This window comes from Vanessa atalanta, chromosome 29 (assembly GCF_905147765.1).
Source record: "Vanessa atalanta chromosome 29, ilVanAtal1.2, whole genome shotgun sequence".
NCBI classification, from domain to species: Eukaryota; Metazoa; Arthropoda; class Insecta; order Lepidoptera; family Nymphalidae; genus Vanessa; species Vanessa atalanta.
This window is the reverse complement of record NC_061899.1, coordinates 239,182-260,854: the sequence shown is the minus strand read 5'-3', so window position 1 is coordinate 260,854 and position 21,673 is coordinate 239,182. Positions and strand designations below refer to the sequence as shown.

The window sequence follows — 21,673 nt, the reverse complement described above, 5'->3', positions numbered from 1 at the left end:
CCAAGGGTCTAAACTCAGCCCACTGAGAATGAATACTTGCGGGCAGTTATGAAAAAAAAAACAGGCAATTAAACATTTTATTAACAATTTTCATATATATACATTTAAAAAACAACAAATATCTTTAAAAATACAATAATTTTCGTATACAAGTAATCAATATGAACCTTAAAAGCAATTAATAAAGCTTAATATGGCGCTTTTTGTTTATTTACAAAGCAGATTAACACCGTAAAGTCGAATTTTGCTTGCCATAGCCAATCTCAGACTGGCAAACTTCACAGATAGTAATATTATAATGCACAGTATTCGAACACACTGTTTCCTAACTCTTATAATCTGATGGGACAGTCCTTGTATATCAGGATTTTATGCCTTATATCTACGAGGTAGTTGAGGATATATTAAGATTTACAAATGAAGTTAGCCAAAGGTTTACTTGGTGGTAGGGCTTTGTGCAAGCTCGTTTTGGTAGGTACCACCCACCCATCAGATAATCTACCGCCAAACAGCAGTACCCAGTGATGTTGTATTCCGGTTTGAAGAGTGAGTGGGCCAGTGTAACTGGCACAAGGGACATAACATCTTAGTTCCCAAGGTTTGTGGCGCATTGGTGATGTAAGGAATGGTTAATATTCTTACAGCACCATTGTCTATGGGCGGTGGTGACCACTTACCATCAGGTGGCCCATTTGCTCGTCCGCCTACCGATATCAAATTAAGCCAATGAGTCTATCAAAGTTCACAATCATAGGTTAAGATCCACATCACGATATACAAACTCTTAATTGCATGTATGAAGTTTCACTCCAAACTTAAAGGTGGACTACAGTCAAATTCTTCAGCGAAAGGATCCATCAGGTTACCATCTTTATCTTCATCTGCAAAGTTTAATTTCACCGGATTTATGCACTTAACATAAGTTCTGTTTAACAACACTGGACTAGAATTAATTTCCATATTTTCAGGTATTTTTGTAGCACTGGCAACATTGATTGAAATATCACTTTTTGTTATAAGAGGGCTTTTGTAAGGTTTGATTGAGTTGGATTTGTTTATTATGTGTATTGAACTTAATGGCGGGGGTTCACCGTACATTTTAAGTTTAGCAATTTTCTCGTTGACTTTTCTCTTCCTCGCTAGCTCCTTTGGAGATAAGTTTTGTGTATCTGTTTGTTTAAAAGTCGACTCAAAGTCTAAACCACTAAGGTTCAAATTAATATCTACCTTTTGAGCGAGTGGCGATTCAATGAACAATCTATTCCTAGATACATTATAATCACTATTATTTAATCTGTACGGCGTAACATTTTCAGTGTTTCCATATTTAAAATTAATAAAATTATTTTTAATAGCAACACAATCGTTCATAAACTTTTTCTTATCAATAGTAATGAATTTCTTCGTCAGGTCCTCCGTCATTTTCCGGATAAAATCAATTTTACAAGTTCTCGTGAAATGTGAAAACTCCGTCGCTCGGTACTGCGCAATTTCTTTCCTAGTGTTGCCAGTTCGCTTCTGTAAATTCAGACACGCAACAATCTGACCCGTGTCTAAAATATTTTCGAAGCCAAACTTTTTGATGCCTCCCCAGAAATTTATTGATATTATATTTTTACTTTCGTCCGTTAAATATATATTTTGAAACTGATTCGTCGGTGGTTCGATGAGAAAAATCAAACCGAACGTATCTATTTCGTTATTATCTGTAGTTGTTATGTGTTGGAGGTCCTTTATGGGAAGACATTTTCTTCTAAGGGTATCTGTGTACATTTTCGTTTTATTTTTATTGAATTTCGATGATTGGAATATGGATTGCCTACCAGCTGATATTTGTACCTCGGAAAATCTGTAACAAGACAAAACATATAATTTTAATTCGAATCATCAAACACTTTCTCGTCTCAAACGCGGAGTGAGTTTTAACACAGGACCAATGAATTTACGTACGCTCAGAGACACGGGATTGCATATAGTGGTATAACAATATTCCACTTTTTTATGATTTATAGTTAATTACGCGCCAAATAGACCACTTGATGGTAAGTGGTCACCACCGCCCATAAACGTTGGCGCTGTAAGAAATATTAACCATTCCTTACATCGCCAATACGCCATAAACCTTGAGTATTAAGATGTTATGTCCCTTGTACCTGCTAACTCGACCTTCAAACCGAAATACAACAGTGCTGATTAAAACTTTCTAGCGGTAGAATATGATGAGTGGGTGGTGTCTACCCAGACGTACTTACAAAGTGTAAGTGGTAAGTGGTCACCACCGCCCATAGACAAAGGCGCTATAAGAAATATTAACCATTCCTTACATCACCTATGCGCCACCAACTTTGGGAACTAAGATGTTATGTCCCTTGTGCCTGTGATTACACTGGCTCACTCACCCTTCTAACCGGAACACAACAATACAGTGTACTGTTATTTGGTGGTAGAATATCTGATGAGTGGGTGGTACCTACCCAGACGGGCTTGCACGAAGCCCTACCACCAAGTAAACCAAGTAACCAACGACGACAATTCAAGGCCTAAGTTGTTTTATTTTTATTTCAGTTCAATTATTCAAAGAATGTGTTCTTAAAAATTATTGAATTCAAAAAAGATAACTTAATATATTTAAAAATGAACTGTTATGCTATCTGTACACACTGTTTTAATTTTTCATTGATTCATTTATGTTTTTCTAAATTTTTTTTAAATTAAAAAATTGCTGTTGCAATTGTTTTTTTTTTAATTAAACATTTCCTTTTTTCCTGCCATTGTAATAGTTTATCAGACTTCCGTGAACTGACGAGCGATTATTGACTTATTTGATTATTTTACCTCACAGTAGTAGGAACGACATTGTACACATCGAGCCACGCCCCCTCGGCTATGAGGTCCAGCACGCACTCGTTCGGCCTCCAAACTGTTATCATCGCTGAAACCAAATTGCATTACACATATATTGATTTATATATATCGGAGCGTGGTTACTTTAGTTGTTGATTTGGATAATTAATGAATCGAGTAGTTGGCAATAATGTTTGATGGCTGATTTACTTATAAGAGCGGGTCGCCCCTAATGGAGTTGTAAGTGTCATGGCAACACGAGTCGTTATGTTTTGACAAGCGATTCGAATGCGATGGTTGCTTGCAAACCCATTTGTTCTTAATCGAGATGAATTATTGTAATCCTTTGATATTATTGTGGTGTACGATTATTGAACCAATTAATACAGTGATTTGACGATATTAAATACGTTTTATTTTGTGAATATCTCCATCGCACGCCCACATAGTCTTACAAATGTCGGATCAATCCCCGAACCCAACTGTTCGGCACCCTGCTCCTCCGACATATATATATATCATATATTATACATAAGTGTAGTACCAGACAGATGATACAAATTTTATTGTATAAATCACCTATGCAGTGGACAGACAAGTGTGGAAGGTACTGGGATTGCCTTTGCCGCAGAGATAATCTGTTTTCCTTTTTATATTAAGTTCCAATTTGTTTGACAATTAAGCCTTTATTATTATTATTACACATTTCATTTGAGGAATGAAGTCAATACAGAGCTTCGTGTTGATTGTTATCTGTGGAATAAACTCTCCGAACGGGCGATAACTTCACATTCAATCCTGTAACGAGATACTTTTACAAACGGACAAATCGTTTTTATAATTGGACCAACTTTTCGTCGGAGCTTCGCCTTCATGTGAGAATGGTGGGAGGGGGTCTTCGGGTTAAGGACTGCTAATGCTATGGCATCCATATATTCTTTTCCAGTATCCCTGATAACTCGTATCATTAAATTGATTATCGGTTACAAACAAACAAACAATAGTAATAAACAAACTTATTTAGGCATTTACAATATTAGTTAGCATACCTTGTGAAATACAGTCGTTGTGCACATCAGCCACTCTCATCTTCAGCAAGGGCACCACATTTCTGGCGACATCCAACCCTCGCTTCTTCACCATATCCTGAACCTTCGCCTGCAAGTTCTGCATCAATTTCTCGCGTTTTTTCATCGCGTGCTCCTCTAGAAGATGTGTTTGGGATTCTGTCAGGTTGACCTTGAATAATTTATTATAGTTAGTAAAAGCTTATAAACAAGTATCATGGTGTGGATAATAACTTTGTCCTCCTGACAACACAAGTGCGTTTAGGCGCAGGACGGTTTTACGTGCTTTCCGAAGAATGAGAGCGATAAAAATGCCAAGTTCAAATATACAGAATTTCCTGACTTTTTTGTATTAGACGGACGCACAAATGGACCACGACAATCCATAGATATTAGCGCTGTAAGAAATATTAACCATTCGTTGTTACTAATGCGCCACCAACTGACTCACTTACCCTTCAAACCAGAACACATAACGCTAAGTATTGCTGTTGTTGTAAGTATTGTGGTGATGAGGAAGTGGTACCTACCCAGACGGGCTTGCACAAAACCCTAAAACCAACATTTTATGGGCCGTCCAGAGGTGAACCTGTGACATCTTTGGCTTTTTGAATTAGCCACTAGACAAACGCAAAATTGAGAGATTACACTATTTAAATGAGGTTGATAATGAGATCAAGAGACATATTTTTTCGCTCAACATAAAACACAGTAACAGTTCCGTACCTTAAACCCTGATAAATCTTTACTTCTCTTCATGAGTCTGCATATTTGAGAACTAGTGTCTAGCCCCTTCTCAGAATCTAAGCCCTCCGAATCTTCAGATTCCTGTAAACATTGAAACTGTTTATAATTTTAGAAAAGACTGTCGAGCACCCAGCTATGATCACCAGCGCAGATAGATACTACAAGGAAATGAAGCACAAGCCAACCATGAAATCTAACATGACCTTGTTCCTGTAGTTACACTGGCTCACTCACCCTTCCAACCGGAAAAAAAGTCCGGTCGTAACGCCATTGTCTTACGTCAGCCGCGTAAAATAATTTCATTCCAAAAATTACTTAAAGTAACAGTATATTCGCTCATTGATTAGAAAAGATAAATAAAATATTCTCATCACCTGTTCACCCATTTTCTCTATTTCATCATAAAGCTTTTCAATCTGATTCTGTCTCTCTGTTTCGTGTTTCATCTGTTGGAGATGTTCCAATCGCTCTGAGCGGGTAACTACAATTATTTTATAAAAGTAAAAAAAAACACTAAAATCCAAATATACTTTATTCAAGTAGGCCTTTACAGGCACATCTGAATCGACATTTTACAAAATATGTTAAATGAAGCTACCACCGGTTCAGATTGTAGATCAACCGAGAAGAACCGTCAAGAAACTCAGTAGTTTTCTCTTTTTCAACATTTAAAATACAAATTTATGTTAGTTAAATACATTTATATATGTATGTTATGTCTTCAGCCTGGAAGACAACAAGCATTAACTCCACGCTTTTTTATCATCTATATAATCTTGTATCGAATAATATGCTTTTTTAATAACGTATTTTTTACAAATGATTTGAATTTATGATTTTACTAAGTATTGCTGTTTGAAGCCCTACCAAATGCTTAAAAGTATATCGTACATAAAAATAAATATTAATAATCACCAGTACTGCCATCTGCAAACTTCTCGATATACAGCGTAGGATACACTCTGGTCACGAAGACGCGGACCCGCGAAATTTTCCCGCCCTCCGGCCTGACAGCTGACAAGCGAGCCAAGATGGCGCCGTCCCCATGGAAACCGAGCCTCGCGTCCCATTTAGCGCGCCGCGTCGAATTGCCGGATATCTTGAGACGTATCGAAGATGTATCCTAAAATTAGGAAAAATAAAGTATAATATAATTAACGTGAGATTGATTTGTTTTTATAATTGCTTGACTATATTGCTTAATTACGGTTTAGGCAAACATACGGAGGGCATTGTCGAATGAATTTCACTTTATGTTTATTGTCATGTCATACCCTTAAGTACCCTTAAGAGGAATATGAGTAGTATACCGTGTAGTTGTCGGCAGTGAAGAAGTGCCATCCAATGAAACCTAATCAGCTACGGCAGCCAATCTTAAGGAGCCTAGCCAATTATGTGGGTCATTTTATAGTGCACAAGCATGCACTCTGTATTCCCTCACAATGAAACTGCAAATCCGACACAACGGGAAAGAATTCAAGCACCAGACCAAAGGCGTTTTATGATCTCTTCGAGGCACGGGAGTATAATTCCAACTTCTAAACTCCAGGCAGCTATTGAGATTTTTTCCAGGGAATAACCCAATATTTATCTATCGGTTCGACCTGACCTATAAATCCAGAACCTCAACATCTGTCGCTAAATATGAATAAGCTATATTTGATATATAAACAAAGATCACATTCATTCTCACCTCCCAAGGAGACACCCCCTGTTCACAATTCATCAACTCGGCACCGTATATCGCCAACTTTGTACCCACACCAATTATCCCAGCAGATATTAATGTATCAATCATTCTGTCAGCACACGCCTTAATACAGTACCAACCGTCAGTAACTAACAGTTCTATGTTTTGCATTTGATTGGTAACACTGTAAATTTTAAAAAGATAATTAGAACCGAGTAACGCCATTGAAGTTTATTGTACTTAATGTAAGTGTTTATAGTTCGCGTCGAACTCGCTTAAGAAGACATTGTAAGGAAACTTTTCTTTTATATATATAAACCGGGTGTGCTGGTTGAGAGTTTTTTGGCGGTGCGGCAGAGTTGCTGAATTTAGTTCACGATGGAATTGACATCATAGTTAGGCGGTGACATCGAGAGTCAGCATGCGTAGACTTGTGGAGAAAAGGGGGAGCAGGAATTAAAGAGAATAATTCCTCTTAAGAATTAATTGGTTAAGCAATATTATAGAAATAGCTCCAAGCCTTGAGGCGAACCTCGACAGAAAAGGCCTTTTATTTTGTACTTGGCTCATTTATATATCAAAAAAATTGAGATCTATACAATTTGTGGTATTCGTTGAAAATAGTTTTTTGAATGTTCGCGAAGTTTTTATCGGAACTTTGTAAGTAAAATAAAAGTGGATATAAGCAGTTAAATGTAATAGTGTTGTATTATAAATATACTAATCAAGAACTGTTTGTAGTGCAAAAGATTATTCTGCTTCTCTTGCTATTAAATATAATTTAATACATACCTATCAACATATACGCCGTTAACGTATAATCCAAGCACTTTTAAGACCATTAATTTAGAAGCCAGCTCGTCCTTTTCCAATATCTTCCTTAACGCTGGTCTCTCAACATTAAACAACTCTCTATTATATCGATATTTCAATTGGTGTAGAACATTCTTTAACGAGCATGTATTTTTCATACAATTCGGAAAACGAATTTCATATGATAATAATTTCCAAATGACCAATTTCAAGTGATTTTCTATCCAACCGTCAGGCACTATCTTTCTGTTTACCGACTCTGTGAACTTTTTTATTATTTTATCTGTTGTCCAGACGTCACTGTCAATGTCATTTCGTTTCCCGCCAAATTCGAAATCAAGTACCGTATCAAATTTGAAGTTTAAAATATACGCATCCATGTTAACATTATTGGAATTACTAAATTCAATCTCTTGTATGTTTTTTAGTTTGTATTTTTTGTTTTTCTTATAATTTTCATCAAAGGTGTAAGTATTCAGTGGTCGTTCTGTTACAGCATGGCTGGGTACATTAACTTTGTGTATAGTTTGAGGCGTTTTAAATTTTCTCCTCTTTTTAGCTCTAGGACAAGATAATATCGGACTACCAGATCGTTTACTTATTGGTGAAGTTTCTTTAGAAAAATCTTCTGTATATAATGTCTGTTCTAAGTTCTTTATAACTTCCGTGTTCATTATTTCGTCAATATTTAATTGATTATTATCAAGTGTTGTATTGCCTTCTTTCAATTCTGGAATAATAGTTTTATTTTGAGGCTTACCATTAACCATTTCTTGGCAAAGTCTTAATGATTTTTCGGATATATTTACATGTTTGTCGTTTGCAGTTTTAAAACCAAACTTGTCTGCTTTAGTTTTCATATTCAGGTTAGTTTTATTTTCATAAAAACTATCTTGATTTAGATCAATGTCTTCAAATAACTGTTTACTTTTTAATAACGATTCTTTTGATATTTTAACAGTTTTATTATTACCTGTTTTAAAACCAATAAATGCAAATTCTTGTTTTGTTTGTGTTTCGTCAGCTACATCAAAATCTTGGAATATTTTTCTCGTCTTAGCGACAGCAGTTTCGGAGATTTGAACTACCTTATTACTGGCCGTTTTGAATCCTTCAAATACTGAACTAGTTTGATGTTCAAACGTTTCATAATTTTTAAATATCTCTTTACTCTTAGTTAACGCCGCTTCGGTTATCGGAACTGGTTTATCGCTAGCAGTTGTAAAACCTTTATTAATGGAATCAAACGTTTGTTTATCTTCAATAATTATATCGTCATTATCAGCTCTAGGTTCCGTATTAAATATATCCTGAAAAATGCTCTTAGTTTTAGCTAAAGCTTCATCAGATATTGGAACTGTTTTGTTACTTGCAGTTTTAAAGCCTTGCATTTTCGTATTCAGGTTGCACGAAGAATCTTGATAACTATTAAATAATTTACCTCGATCCTTGCTTATATCTTTAAAACTATCTTCGTTAATATCGCTAGCATTTTCTTGCGACCTAACTAAGTCATGTTTCGTACTATGGCTTTCCTTTTTATTTCCAAAGCTAGTATCCCTAACAGAGCTCTTGTCTTCTTTATAAGATTCATCACTTTGCACGGACATTATCTCTTTGAAAATTTTCTCTGATTTAGCTAAAGCCTCTGAAGATATTTGAACTGGTTTATTACTTGCGGTTTGGAACCCAGTAAATGTAGGTATTTGTTGTTTCAGATCATGATTCACATTAATTGAATTAGCATGTGGCTTCTTAAAAATGTCATTATTAGTCTTAGGAGATGGAAAAGGATTAACGAACCCACCACGTTTGTTATTAAGATTTGTGAGATTGTTTTTATTCAGAGCAACTTCTGTTTTATTTTTGTTCCTATTTACTGACAATTCTTTAGCTGTATCTATTTTATTAAAATTTTCGTCATCTATATTATCAAAAATATTTTTAGTTTTAGCCAGCGCCAGTTCAGATACTTCTATTCTTTTGTTAGTAGCTGTTCTGAAGCCCATAAAATTTTTACTTGTTGTTGGTTGATTCATATATGAGTCAAATTTCTCAGTGTTGGAATCACTAGGTTTTTCTAAGTCAGTTAAATTTATATCTTCGAAAATATTTCTTGTTTTAGCTAAACCCTGTTCAGATATTTTGATTTTTTTATTATTTGCAGTTTTGAAACCAACAATAGGTTTTTCAGTAACAACCGTTTTGATAGTTTTATTCTTATTAATAGTTTTTATAGCATTCGTAGCTGTTTCATCTAGTGATTTATTATTATCATCTTTGTCTTTATCAATGACAGTGAAATTACTCTCGAACTCATTCATGATGTGTTCATCAATATTAACCAGTTCATTTAAAAGTCCAATTTCATCTAGTCCTGCATACATTTCACAATCTTCTGCACCAAGGTTTAATTCTGCGTTATTTTTACAAACATTTTGAGTAGTTTCTGATAATTTAACTCTTTTATTACAAGATAGATCATTGGTTGCATTAGAATCGAGCATATCCGTAACTGAATCAGCTTCTAATACTTCTTCAAACATTCTTTTGCTTTTCATTAGAGCTGCCTCAGATATTTTAATGTCTTTACCACTTCCTGTCTTAAAACCTATTGGACTTCTAACCTTATTATGACACTCATTTTTTTCTGTATCTTGTAACTTACATTCATCATCCTTAATATTTACTTTATTGTTATCACATTTAGAGCTACTTTCAATATCTTCCACAAGTTTTGAAAGGGAAAAATCTACTTCCTGAACTTTAACATTATCTAAGATACTTTTAGCTTTACTGTATGAATCTGAATGTACTTGTATAGACTTATTGCTAGCAGTCTGAAAGCCAACATACATTGTCTTATCTAAAACGTCATGTTGATTATAAAATGATGTCTCCAAGGCACAAGTCAGTGGTAACTCTTCAAAATCGTTCTTAAAATTATCTTCCTCCTCACTACTAAATAGTAATTCATCTTCAATAAATGAAGTGTATTTTATTTTACTTTTATTAAAATCTTCGCATGTAACTCTATGAGATTTATTGCATATACTTAAGATGGGACTGGGCGATTTGTCTCGGTCACCTAAAACAGCCTCTGCATGAGTTTGTATGAACAGTTCACTGTTTATAATTTGTGAATTAATCAATCTCTTGGCAACATCAAAATCAAGATTATTATTTATGACAGGAACTGCTATTGTTTCGAATTTTTCAAATGATTCCAATTTGTACACTAAAGGCGGTGTTCTTGATTTAAGAATAGGAGAATTATTTTTAGTTATTATTAAGCTTCTCGGTATAAGTTCATCATGTTGTTCAACCTCATTTATATTTAATTCTATTATTTCAGCTTCTTTATCTTCAATATCTTTGGAAATAGTTTTACATTTATCATTAAATCTTAAATTGAGGGTATTAAGAGAATTATCACAATCTTTTCTAAGGGAACTAGTTTCATTCATTGTTTCTTTATCTTCTAAGTGTTTAGAATTCATATCATCATTGTCTTTATTGTTTTTTTGTGAATTTACATCATAATGGATTTTACTATCTAAATTATTAAATGAATTATCAAATTCTTGTGACATATCTTTTTGTACATCTATTAGGGCTTCAGCGTCTTCTATAATATTGATGAGTTGTGTATCTAATACACATTGTGTTTCAAATTTACTCGACTGAATTTGTTCCAACTTCTGGAACAAATAAAACACTTTTTTAAGTAACTGTTTTATTTTATATATTGAAATAAAAATACATATATTACAATAAACATTGCTATAAATAGCTCATTGCTCAGAGCAAAACATATATAAAAACTTAGAAAAAAAAAAATTACAATATATTTAAATTAATAACAAAACACATCACATTTCTAATGGCCAGCTCTAAGGGAAAAGGTTTGGAACTATTTCCACTGTAAGTGGAGCTCCAGTCCCATATATCCATATGATAGATTCATAAAAATGCTTTCTTTCACGTTAACATGTAAGATGAATTATAAATACAAATTAAGCACATGATTGTCAGAATATGAACATACAGTGAAATATTTTTTTTATTACTCTACGGTTTGAATGCAGGGCCTTGAGATCTACAGGCTTACCAGCTATTCACAGTACCAAAGCAGTCAAATAAAAACTAAATAATCATAAACATTTATAATTTTTTGATATTATTTTGTATAAAATTGGTAGGCTGACTATCATCCACCACCACTTATCTAGGGAACTAAGATGTTACGTCCTTTGTGCCTGTCACACTGTCTCACACTTTACATTGGAACACGAAATTGCTAAATATTCCTTGACAGTAGAATATATGAGTGGCTGGACCTACCCAGGCTTGCACAAAGCCCTAACACTAAGTAAAGTTAAATCATTCCATAATCATCTATACATTAAATCGATTGCAATTAAAGCTTACTTGTTCAGGTGATATCATTGTTATGGGCAGGAAATTACTCGTTTTATGCATATCTAAATGTATTCGACTGCTACTACTTTTACCAAAGGTGTCTGCATTTTGAAACGCCTTTATTTGCTTCGAAATATTCGATAATACATCTTGAACTTTATATTCTTTGCTTGTGTTTTGAATAACATTTTTATTGTCACTGTACAAGGCAGCTGTTGCTTGTACATGTTTTTTTAAAGTATTTGCGAAAATATTAGCTTCATTACTACCCATTACAACACATAAAAATAAATGTTGATCGCAATTAAATAAAAAATTAATACAATAATTCTTTGTTATTTTGTCTGTCTGACTTTAATCTTAATTAATTTATATTGTAAACAGATGTCTAAAAATTATAATATAATACGTTTCGTTATATGTTAATATACTACCTCTGCTACATTATTAAGTTTAAATATGATGAAAACATATTTCTAGAATTAACTGAAATGTATTTATGATTTTATTTTTGTCTACTTGGTTATTAATACTATATAAAAATATAGAAATTACAATTAAAAAGAAAAATAGATTCTATTATTATACTTAATTAAACGTAAAATGAATCTTAATCTGGTTACGTTCAAAAAATTTTATAATGAAAATAATTTAGTGAAAAGAAAAATTTAAATTTATTTCTATTTATATGTGGAACAATTTAATTTTCAATTTAATTAATAAATATTTTTTATATTAATATTATCCTAATAATAGCGCAGTAAGTTTTATTTTTTACGTTAAACAAGTATTATCTCTAATCTGTGTACATTTGTTTTTGAACGCAGGCTTTCTGAAAACCGACCAAACTCGGATTGTGATTTGTTCGTTGAAAATAGATATTTCTCGAAGTACGTTGATATTATACTTAAAACTTAATCCAAAGTGTAGTGTGTTACCAATTTTATATTTTGTGTACAATTTAATAAAAAATGGTGAGTATATGAGTCAAAAACATATAAATTTTTGTTTGAAAAAAATGGCGCTAACTGAGGTTATAATTTTAGTCCCACACAATTTTACTGGTACAACCGGGACCAAGGCCTGAGACGAGAACATACTCGGACTATGAGAGCGTCAACGACTGTATGGAAGGCGTCTGTAAGATCTATGAAGAACATTTGAAGAGAAGAAATCCTAATACGCCGACTATAACGTATGACATATCTCAGTTGTTTGACTTCGTCGATCAGGTAAAAAATTAATATAATACAAACATACAACATATACATGATAGTGTTGCTCATAGTTTTTATGCTATAATCATCAAATTTATAATTTTCGGCACCAAAAACGCCAATTGACATATTGTTTCTCACTTCTCAAAAAAACAACTGTTTCTTATGAAACTCGGCTGATAGCTTATTTCCTAAGCCAACTGCGTAGGTCATAAAAAAGTGCACAAGTGTGTGCCAGATACACAGTTACACTCTCATTTCTCTGATTCATGATCCAATTGAATTGTTATGTTTTGTTCACATTAGTAACGAGCACAAACTCATAACTGCTATTACCCAACCCCGTGTGGTTTGGGAACTTTGGTTTTGGTCACTTTTACTAGAGGATACCAGAAAATTTTCAAAAATATTTCAAACCATTTGGGCACTAAAAGATATTAGAAAACAAATGATTTATTAGATGATTGCGTGCACATCTTAAATATGAAGTAATAATGTTGTTTTCAAATTGAAAAATGACAATTATAACAATTTCTGATTGCTTAGAATATCCCGACTTTTGATTTATGTATGCATAGAACTATTGTGTAAAGTGCGACACACTTGAAATGTTCCACTGACTAGATTAATTAAAAAAGACAAGTTTTTTTAATGCTACTGTAGCTTCCATTATGCAATCAGTATGTTAACCTTGGGAACTAAGATGTTATGTCCTTTGTGCCACTAGGAACACTAGTTACTCTCAGTCATCCTTCAAACCTATACTAAATATTGGCTGTAGAATATATCATGAAATTGGTTGTCTGAAACGGACTAATCAAGTAACAAAGGTGGAACAACCGCTCATACTTTCCCTTAAGCGAGACTTAACTGTGTTAAGTCTGTGGGATGCAAATACTATTTATTAGATAAATATTATAGTAGAAAGTTTTAAAAATCTTAATAGGCATGATGTTACTTTAATCTTTTTCTCTTTTATTTTTCCAGCTCGCAGATCTCAGCTGTCTGGTTTATCAAAAATCAACGAACACATACGCACCGTATAACAAGGATTGGATAAAGGAAAAGATATATGTACTTCTACGTCAAGCGGCCGGTCAGAGCGACTGAATTGTAACATAGTAATTATACATTTGGTACCGTACTAATTCTTGTAAATAAAAACCTTTGAAATGATTGAGAGCACATTGAATAAAGATTTTTCTTAATTACCTTATTTGTGGAAGGAGTGGTAGGTTTTGACATGGTAATGTACCATCTGAAATAGCAATAAATATGTATTAATTAAAGTTAAGATGGTGATGAACACGTTGTCCCTTTATGTCTGTCTTGTGATGTTGGTATCAATTTCAGGATCCACGGTTGTGGAACATTTCTTAGTAAACATGGTCCGTATTCTATAACACGCGAATAAAGGAAATATTGATAAAGGGCGAAAAGTCTGAAAGTATGGTCAGCAAAAAAAAATGTTTTTCTGATTTCATTTATTTACAATTAGGTCCTACTTTCTGTGAATGATATTGATTTATTCAGTATTGTGTAATTTATATTGAGTACAAACTACTTTATTTACGAGAAATAATATTAACTGATATGTTATCTAACATTTTTCCTCTAACCGTAAAGGGTGAACGAGACGCGAATAGTGTGTGAGTGAATCACACACTACACATTGCCATATCAATCGCCATTTATTAATATTTTCTTTATTGACGGACTATATCTAAAGTGATTTTGCTTGTTTTATTTTTATAATATTATCAAGGTTCGTTTCCCGCCTTAATTTGCGTCAGTTAAGAATACAAGTGACGTTCTATCTTATTCTCACAGATAATTAAATTAAATACTTAATTATGTTTTTTAATGTGCTTTCTAGAATAATTTACTGATTTTGACGATAAAACTTATAAAATTAAATTTCTAATACATTTATATTATTATAATTTGTACAATTCGCGAACAGAACAGTTTAACTTTTTTAACACTAATGAAACTTTTTGACAGAATTAATTTTAAAATATTAATAATGTAAATATACTTATTGAAGTTCGCTTTACTTAGCATTGATTTAAGTTCAGAGTGTTTGTATTGCTGTATTATTTTTGTAAAGCGTATCTGAGGTGTATATACACACAGTTGAAGAACTTTATTAGTTATATATACAAATATATATAAACTAACTAACTTTGATGATACATCTTGTTTCAGAGAAGGTTTTAAGTACATATGTGTGCGGATGATCGAAATCATACTGTTCTTTATTCAAGTAAGCTCATAAAAGCTCTTTTGAACCGTCCTGTTACATTGTTGAATTAAATATAAAGCTACTACTGGTTCGGAAAGAAACTCAGTAGTTGCTCTCTTCCAGCTTTCTTTGATCTTGCTTGTTTTATAAATTTTGTTAACTTTTGTACAAATTATAATTATATACTTGTACTAATATAAATAGATACTTATGAACACCTTTGTTATGTTACAAAAATTATGTAAAAATGTCTAAAAGAATTTTAATGTATTGAAATTATTTTGGTTGAAAGCTTATGTTCCTCAAACACAATGAATCTTTAACGTTATTTTTTTCTGCCTCGTAATTCATAAACCTTTGTATTTTTTTTTATTTGTGCGTAAATATACGGAACCCAAGCTATCAGTGTAACGACACGCTTCACGTGTGCACCTGTGTGTGTGAGATCGTTTTGTATTTAACCGCTTCTAATTTGAGAATATCAATGATTATTTTTCGTTGCGTTCGAATATGACCTTGGAATTGTTCTCAAATTGCGATTAAAGTTTTCATAATCTAACCGAATATTGCTATGAAGAGAATCTTATCTCATTATATTCGGAGACATTGTAAATATAAACTTAACGACGGCCTTCGGAATGTTCTGAAGACGTCGCTTAGTAGAGTCGATTTCAATGGCAGGACGACTATAGTGACCTTGAATTGACATGACGTCATCTCGATTAATAAAGACACTCTTTTTATTTAATTATGCTTAATTCCAACCGCAAGGATTAATTTCTCTATTAGCACAACCATTAAACTAATAATTGATTAAACGTGGTATCGTGAACATCGGCGTTTTGAACATGAGCTGAGTCATCAGAACTTTATAAGGATATGAGTATTTAAGAGATCTATTATAAGTAAATAGTTGAGTTAGAGAATCGCATGCAATATGTCAATCAAAAGTTTGTTAACCTTTAGTCCTTCTGCCATTGAATTGCTATTAAAGTCGACCATAAAGCGATGTTTAAATAGACTTACGAAGTCGAAGCGTATAATCGATCGATCAACAGACGCGCCGCGTGTCTGTCCACTGTATCGGGTTAGAGAAATGTCCCAGAGAAATATCGTAATCAACCTTTATTTTATAAATAAAGTTTATGCTGAATTATCGTTCAGAGCTACTTGGTGTAGCTGTTTTTTGTTTTATTTAAGTACAGTAACGTAAGTGTGAATTCGTTAAGCGAAGTTCAGTTTGTTAATTTTAGTTGTAAGTTATGATTAAAGATACATTCTTGGAGTATAAAAGTTTTTTACTTCACAGATTTTTTTTTAACGTTGAGATAAATCGTAATCTTGAGAATTTTGTGCTACTTTTCTATAGTTCATGGCAAACGCAACAGGACAAAAGGTAAATAAACAACATAATTAACGCTATATCATTGGTCGAGAGCTTGTTAAGTAAATCTGATATATTCGCTATTTATTTGCGAAAGTGGCTTTCCGAACGTCGACGAAACTGTTATCGAAATTTTGGAAGTAAAATTAAAGTGAAAATGCATTAAACAAAGAAAGATTTATTAATCATTATACTCTTAGTAGTGCACAATATAGCTGAGTTATTAACGAATCGCATGAAATATGTAAATCTAAGGTTTGTTTATCTTTTTTCCTACTTCCATTGGAATAGGCGCCACGCAAAACACGCAAACTCAAGGGAGAGAGAGATAAATAGCTGTTCCACATTAAAAAAAAAACTTATAACCAAAGAAAGAGAAATAAAAATATAAACACTTACTGTACAAGTTTCACGTAAGAGAACCGAGATGGCCCAGTGGTTAGAAGCGTGCATCTTAACCGATGATTTCGGGTTCAAACCCAGGCAAGCACCACTGAATTTTCATGAGCTCAATTTGTGTTTATAATTCATCTCGTGCTCGGCGGTGAAGGCAAACATCGTGAGGAAACCAACCCGCATTGGAGCAGCGTGATAGATATTCTCTGGGAGAGGAGGCCTTAGCCCAGCAGTGGGAAATATACAGGCCTTTAATATTGTGTTTCACGTACTAATATACAGTTCATAAATAAAAGACAGCGCCGGATTAAATTTGAAATATTTATTTCTGTGACAGAGACAACATTTTACAATTTTGGTAAAATCTTATAATCTATGAACTAACTTTACAATAAACTATTACATACAACACACAATTTAAAATCTTACAAATTAAAGTGCATTATCTAGTATTTAAACGAATCTAAAAGTATTCTAGACAATAATACGCTATTTAAGACTTAATTTGGTTCCTTTAATAATTTCAAATCTGTTCTTTTTTAAATTAATCATGTACAAACATAATTATACATATATGTTAACAGCAACCGGCACAAAACGTAAACAATGAATACAAATTACAAAACAAGACCGTTATATTCGATACTGTTCACAAGTTCACATTTTCTACCAATCGTTGTTAACAATTTCAGAATATTTAAATTTTATGTCGCTAGGAAGAAAAAACAATTGTATATACACTATATACTTTAATATAACAAAAACCTAGCGCCCTCGATTGAATCAAAATATATTACAATAAATTTTTATCACTTAAAATTATTTAAAACTACAAACAGATCTAAGAGATTTTTTTTTTTTAATATCCCATTACTTATCTTTGTCTTTTATTAATCTGTCCCGCTCAGACAATTTCCTAACCTTAATATATCAATAAAAGATAATTGTGAAAATTTGTTTTATTGTAAAAAAAAAAAAAAACATTTATAATACTGCAGTCTATCATAACTCCTGGTTTTTTACGGATTCGAATCTCATAAAAATTATAATAACATCAGATTTAAATTAATAAACCGTCGTTGCCATAATTTGAATCTAGGGAAAGCCCGGTGTTAAAATAAGAATGTTGCTAGTGTAAATTATTCAAATAAAATTTATCTTCTATTTAATTTTATAAAATTTAGTATACTTGTATTTATATATCAAATTGGTTTAGCATTCAGTTTTAAACACATGATAGCAGATAAAGTCAAATACGATTAACAAAGACATAATTCTATGTTGAGAAAAAGGCTCCTTATAGTTTAATGCACCGAAGCACGGTGGCTTAGTTCTGTTGCCAACTGAAGTGGGCGATAATATTACTACTAAAGTAAATTGATTATTGAAACTTTGGCATGTATGATTTTTCTATATATATTGATCAAATGGCGTAGTTGTTTGTATAAAGATCGTCCGGGTAGGTACCATACGCTGAACATATATTCTACCGTCAAAAAGTCACTTATAGTTGTGTCCCTGTGTGTGATTGTAAGGGTGAGTAAGCAAGAGTAACTTCAGGCAAGGGTTAGAGCTCAAGGTGACGCATTGACGACGCAAGGAAAGGTTGACTATCTTATAGTACCGTGGCCTCTTCTTGCCAGCCTGTCTACATATTTTACACGAAAAAACAAAAAGGCTAAAAATCCAAGAGTTATTAATGTGAAATTATTTGAATTTCGCTTTTGTTTACATTCAATTGTTGTTTTCTTAGATCAAACGATTAGTGAATCTCGTTGAATTTCGTTTCATGAAAAATCAACCACTAAAATTAACATTCAAAATGGTCATGCTGACCTTCCACACCTTAATTATATATTTTTAAATTTTTAAGGAATAAATTGACGGGAAACAGTAATTTCGTTAACATTAAAGTTTAAAATATTTACAAATACTTTACAATGAACTTACACGTAACCATTTTATAAATAAGATCGAAGTATGTGCACTATCTTACAACAACTTAAACATGAAATTATACAAATTATGATTTAAAAAAATAAGTACCTCACATCATCCAAGCCAAGTATTCTACTGTTCTTAAAAAGTGGGGGACAAATTTTTGGGGGGCATTTTCATGATTAGAATTACAACATTCGAAAAAAACATCTATTCACTGAAATAGAAAGTTTTTCTTCGAAAATGATTAACAAAACCTAGACACAAATATTTTACTTTTTAATTCTGGAAGGGGGAGTCGTCTTATAATCTATGTATATATTTTTTTGTTAATTTATACATACATATAAACTTTAATATTCGTAAATCCGAGGCAAGAAATAACAAATTGTATTTTTTTTATAGTCACTCCTTAGAGAAACGTGTTTAAATAAATTCCATAACCATCTCACTGTAGAGAAGATATTTGCCCAGCTGTGGGACTCTTACTACGTCACTTTAAGTTTTAGACGTATATTAATTTAATTTAAATAAGCGCGGAGATATGACTGGAATGGACAATAATTTAAAAACTTACCTCCGTATTCTGAAACGTTAACAATCAAATGACTAATTCGGTCTTAATCTCAACGCCCATTGGTCGAAATCAGGTGATGACCGTCGCGGCCAATGAGCGATCAGATAGCAAACAGATAATATAACGGTGTGCCAATAAAGAAAATATTTAATAACGAAAAGCGAATTTACATACAAATATAATTATATTCAATTAAATTAACTTTATAATTGAATTTGGTGTTAACGAGTTAATACTGAGTTTATAGACTCGTCTCAGACATTACGTACCAGTGATAGCTTTATATTGAATACACTAAAAACGACGTTTCAAAACTGCTTGCAAGAGACTACCCGAATAAAGTATATTCTGCCTTTGTCAGTACGGACAGCAAAACAAACAATACGTAAATACTTTATTCAAAAAACTAAATATAATATTATTTCGTCTGAACTAGCAGTATCCGTGTTTGGAGGGGGGGAGGTGTTATGTGCCCTATGTTACGTTCTTTCCTGTAATTAAGAGTACGATTATTAAAAATTTCATGATGATTGGTTGAGCAATTAAAAGCTTAACAAATACCAAATCAATTCACTGTCGCCTTTATACTACTATCTGTCGCGGCTTCACGTGGATAGAATAAAGGTCTATATGCAACCTTTAGGTTAAAGAACAAATATCTATGCATATAATAAAATTGGAGTGTCTGTTTGTAATATTAAAATAACCGCTTTTTAATAAATGCATATGTATTTATGCACGGTACATATACCAAAAAAAAAACATTATTTTTTTTTCAATTTTTGTCTGTCTTTTTGCGACTCTCTGGAACGGCTGGACCGATTTTCACGGGACTTTCGCTGACAGAAAGCTGATGTAATAAGGAGTAACTTCGGCTACATCAATAACTATTGTTATAGTTGCGGGCACAGCTAGTTTAGAAGTGTTTTATACAATGCAGAGTCAGTCAGTCAGAATTCACATTTCTGCCTCAACAAACAACGGCATGGTTCCGTACTAATTCTTATCTACATAGTTACTTCCACATTTATAACATGAATACAATCAAATTCATTTAAGTTCGCGAATTATTTTTCTAACCGTACCGAGTGCGACAGAGATACGAATAACTCGCGAGCGAGACAGCACGACATCGGACACCGTTTGTAAATAATCTTTATTGGCACCGGTTATACTGAAACAACAGTTTGTATGACATCATAAAGCGCTACGAACGACTTATTCAATAGTTACATTAGAACCTACTTCGATTTTTTTTTACAATTGTTTAAGAATATTTAAAAACTTTATTAATTTTCATAATTACATTATTGTGTGACCTGGTGTTGAAAGGGCGTAAGAACATACACTGGCTTATAAAGCTAAAGAAACGAAAATTGTCCTTTTTGAGTAAAATTATTATTATTAACAACACTACTGAGTTCCTTGCCGGGTCTTCTCGTTAGAATCTACATTCAGAACCGGTGCTAGCTTTAATTTGAAGTATATTTTGATTGATTGGGTAATCTTGTGCTGTTATGACACAATCATTTTATTATCTTTTAAATGTTTTGGCAAATAAGTTACATTTAAAAAACAACCCCAGGCCGTTTCAACACCAGATCACTAGTTTAGCGAGTGTTGAAATTTAAAAATTTTTCTATTGTAGATAATAATGAGAAATATTCAATTTTCAAATAATTCAACGTGTAATAATAATCATTGATATGTTTCACCTTCAATATCAGACGTTATTTTCTAGAGTAACGCGTGGTGGTACCTTCAGCCACACTTTGAGATTACACCGCAGTCCGAATTAAATAACATCTACATTAGTCATTACTCAAACAGACACACAAACACTTAGACGCACTTGAAATGTAACTCTGCACTCACTATACATAAATTTCTGAATCAATTTCGATAAGATTCCCTTCATACAGCTCAAAATAAGAATATATAGTTGTCCGGACAGTTCTGCCATGATGTCACATGTATATGTTACTGTAAAAGCTCGAACTACGGTAAATCTTAAGATTTTCCAGTAAAACCTAAGATTTACCGATTAGGTCCATAAAACTTTGGGTTTCGAACTTTTACCATCGTTCACTTGGTAAATCTTAGGATTTACATGTTAGATTAGGTTAGGTTGGTATATTGGACGCCGAAAGACGGAGAGGGTACCGCTGGTTTTTTAGTGGGTAAACCCGGCGTACCTGGGCGCACTCGGCGTCCAAGACTCCGGGGAGTCCCACACACCCCCCCACTTTCCATCACGTGGGGGAAGCGCGTAACGCGTTTTTTCAGCGAGAAAAAAAAAGGTTAGGTTGGAATGGTAAAAGTCCGAAAAAAGG

General features: G+C 32.9%; 2 protein-coding genes across 3 annotated transcripts; one reads left to right on the top strand and one right to left on the bottom strand.

Annotated features, from left to right (window-relative positions):
- Positions 1 to 696: 696 nt before the first annotated feature.
- On the bottom strand, positions 697 to 11,917 carry LOC125075040 (breast cancer type 2 susceptibility protein homolog). 2 transcript variants are annotated; one of them, XM_047686595.1, is made up of 10 exons: positions 11,593 to 11,917; positions 8,420 to 10,862; positions 7,141 to 8,305; positions 6,352 to 6,532; positions 5,574 to 5,781; positions 5,033 to 5,139; positions 4,638 to 4,754; positions 3,894 to 4,083; positions 2,836 to 2,932; positions 697 to 1,849 (listed from the first exon to the last, which is right to left on the bottom strand). In XM_047686595.1, the coding sequence occupies exons 1-10, from the start codon at positions 11,854 to 11,856 to the stop codon at positions 805 to 807; spliced, it is 5,817 nt and encodes a 1,938-aa protein (XP_047542551.1). In that variant the 5' UTR covers positions 11,857 to 11,917; the 3' UTR covers positions 697 to 804. The 2 variants fall into 2 exon arrangements, with proteins under 2 accessions (XP_047542551.1, XP_047542550.1); XM_047686594.1 differs by having other exon boundaries at positions 7,141 to 10,862.
- Positions 11,918 to 12,416: 499 nt separating this feature from the next.
- On the top strand, positions 12,417 to 16,333 carry LOC125075043 (enhancer of rudimentary homolog). Its single transcript, XM_047686598.1, has 3 exons — positions 12,417 to 12,557; positions 12,630 to 12,815; positions 13,788 to 16,333. Exons 1-3 carry the CDS (start codon positions 12,555 to 12,557, stop codon positions 13,908 to 13,910), a joined length of 312 nt encoding a protein of 103 aa, XP_047542554.1. The 5' UTR covers positions 12,417 to 12,554; the 3' UTR covers positions 13,911 to 16,333.
- Positions 16,334 to 21,673: the final 5,340 nt, after the last annotated feature.

Coding starts and splice junctions, on each gene's coding strand:
- LOC125075043 (XM_047686598.1), top strand. Junction 12,816..13,787: donor TGTTTGACTTCGTCGATCAG/GTAAAAAATTAA, acceptor TTATTTTTCCAG/CTCGCAGATCTCAGCTGTCT.
- LOC125075040 (XM_047686594.1), bottom strand. CDS start 11,856: ATGGGTAGTAATGAAGCTAATATTTTCGCAAATACTTTAAAAAAACAT. Junction 10,863..11,592: donor CAATGATATCACCTGAACAA/GTAAGCTTTAAT, acceptor TATTTGTTCCAG/AAGTTGGAACAAATTCAGTC. Junction 4,084..4,637: donor AAGATTTATCAGGGTTTAAG/GTACGGAACTGT, acceptor AAATTATTCAAG/GTCAACCTGACAGAATCCCA.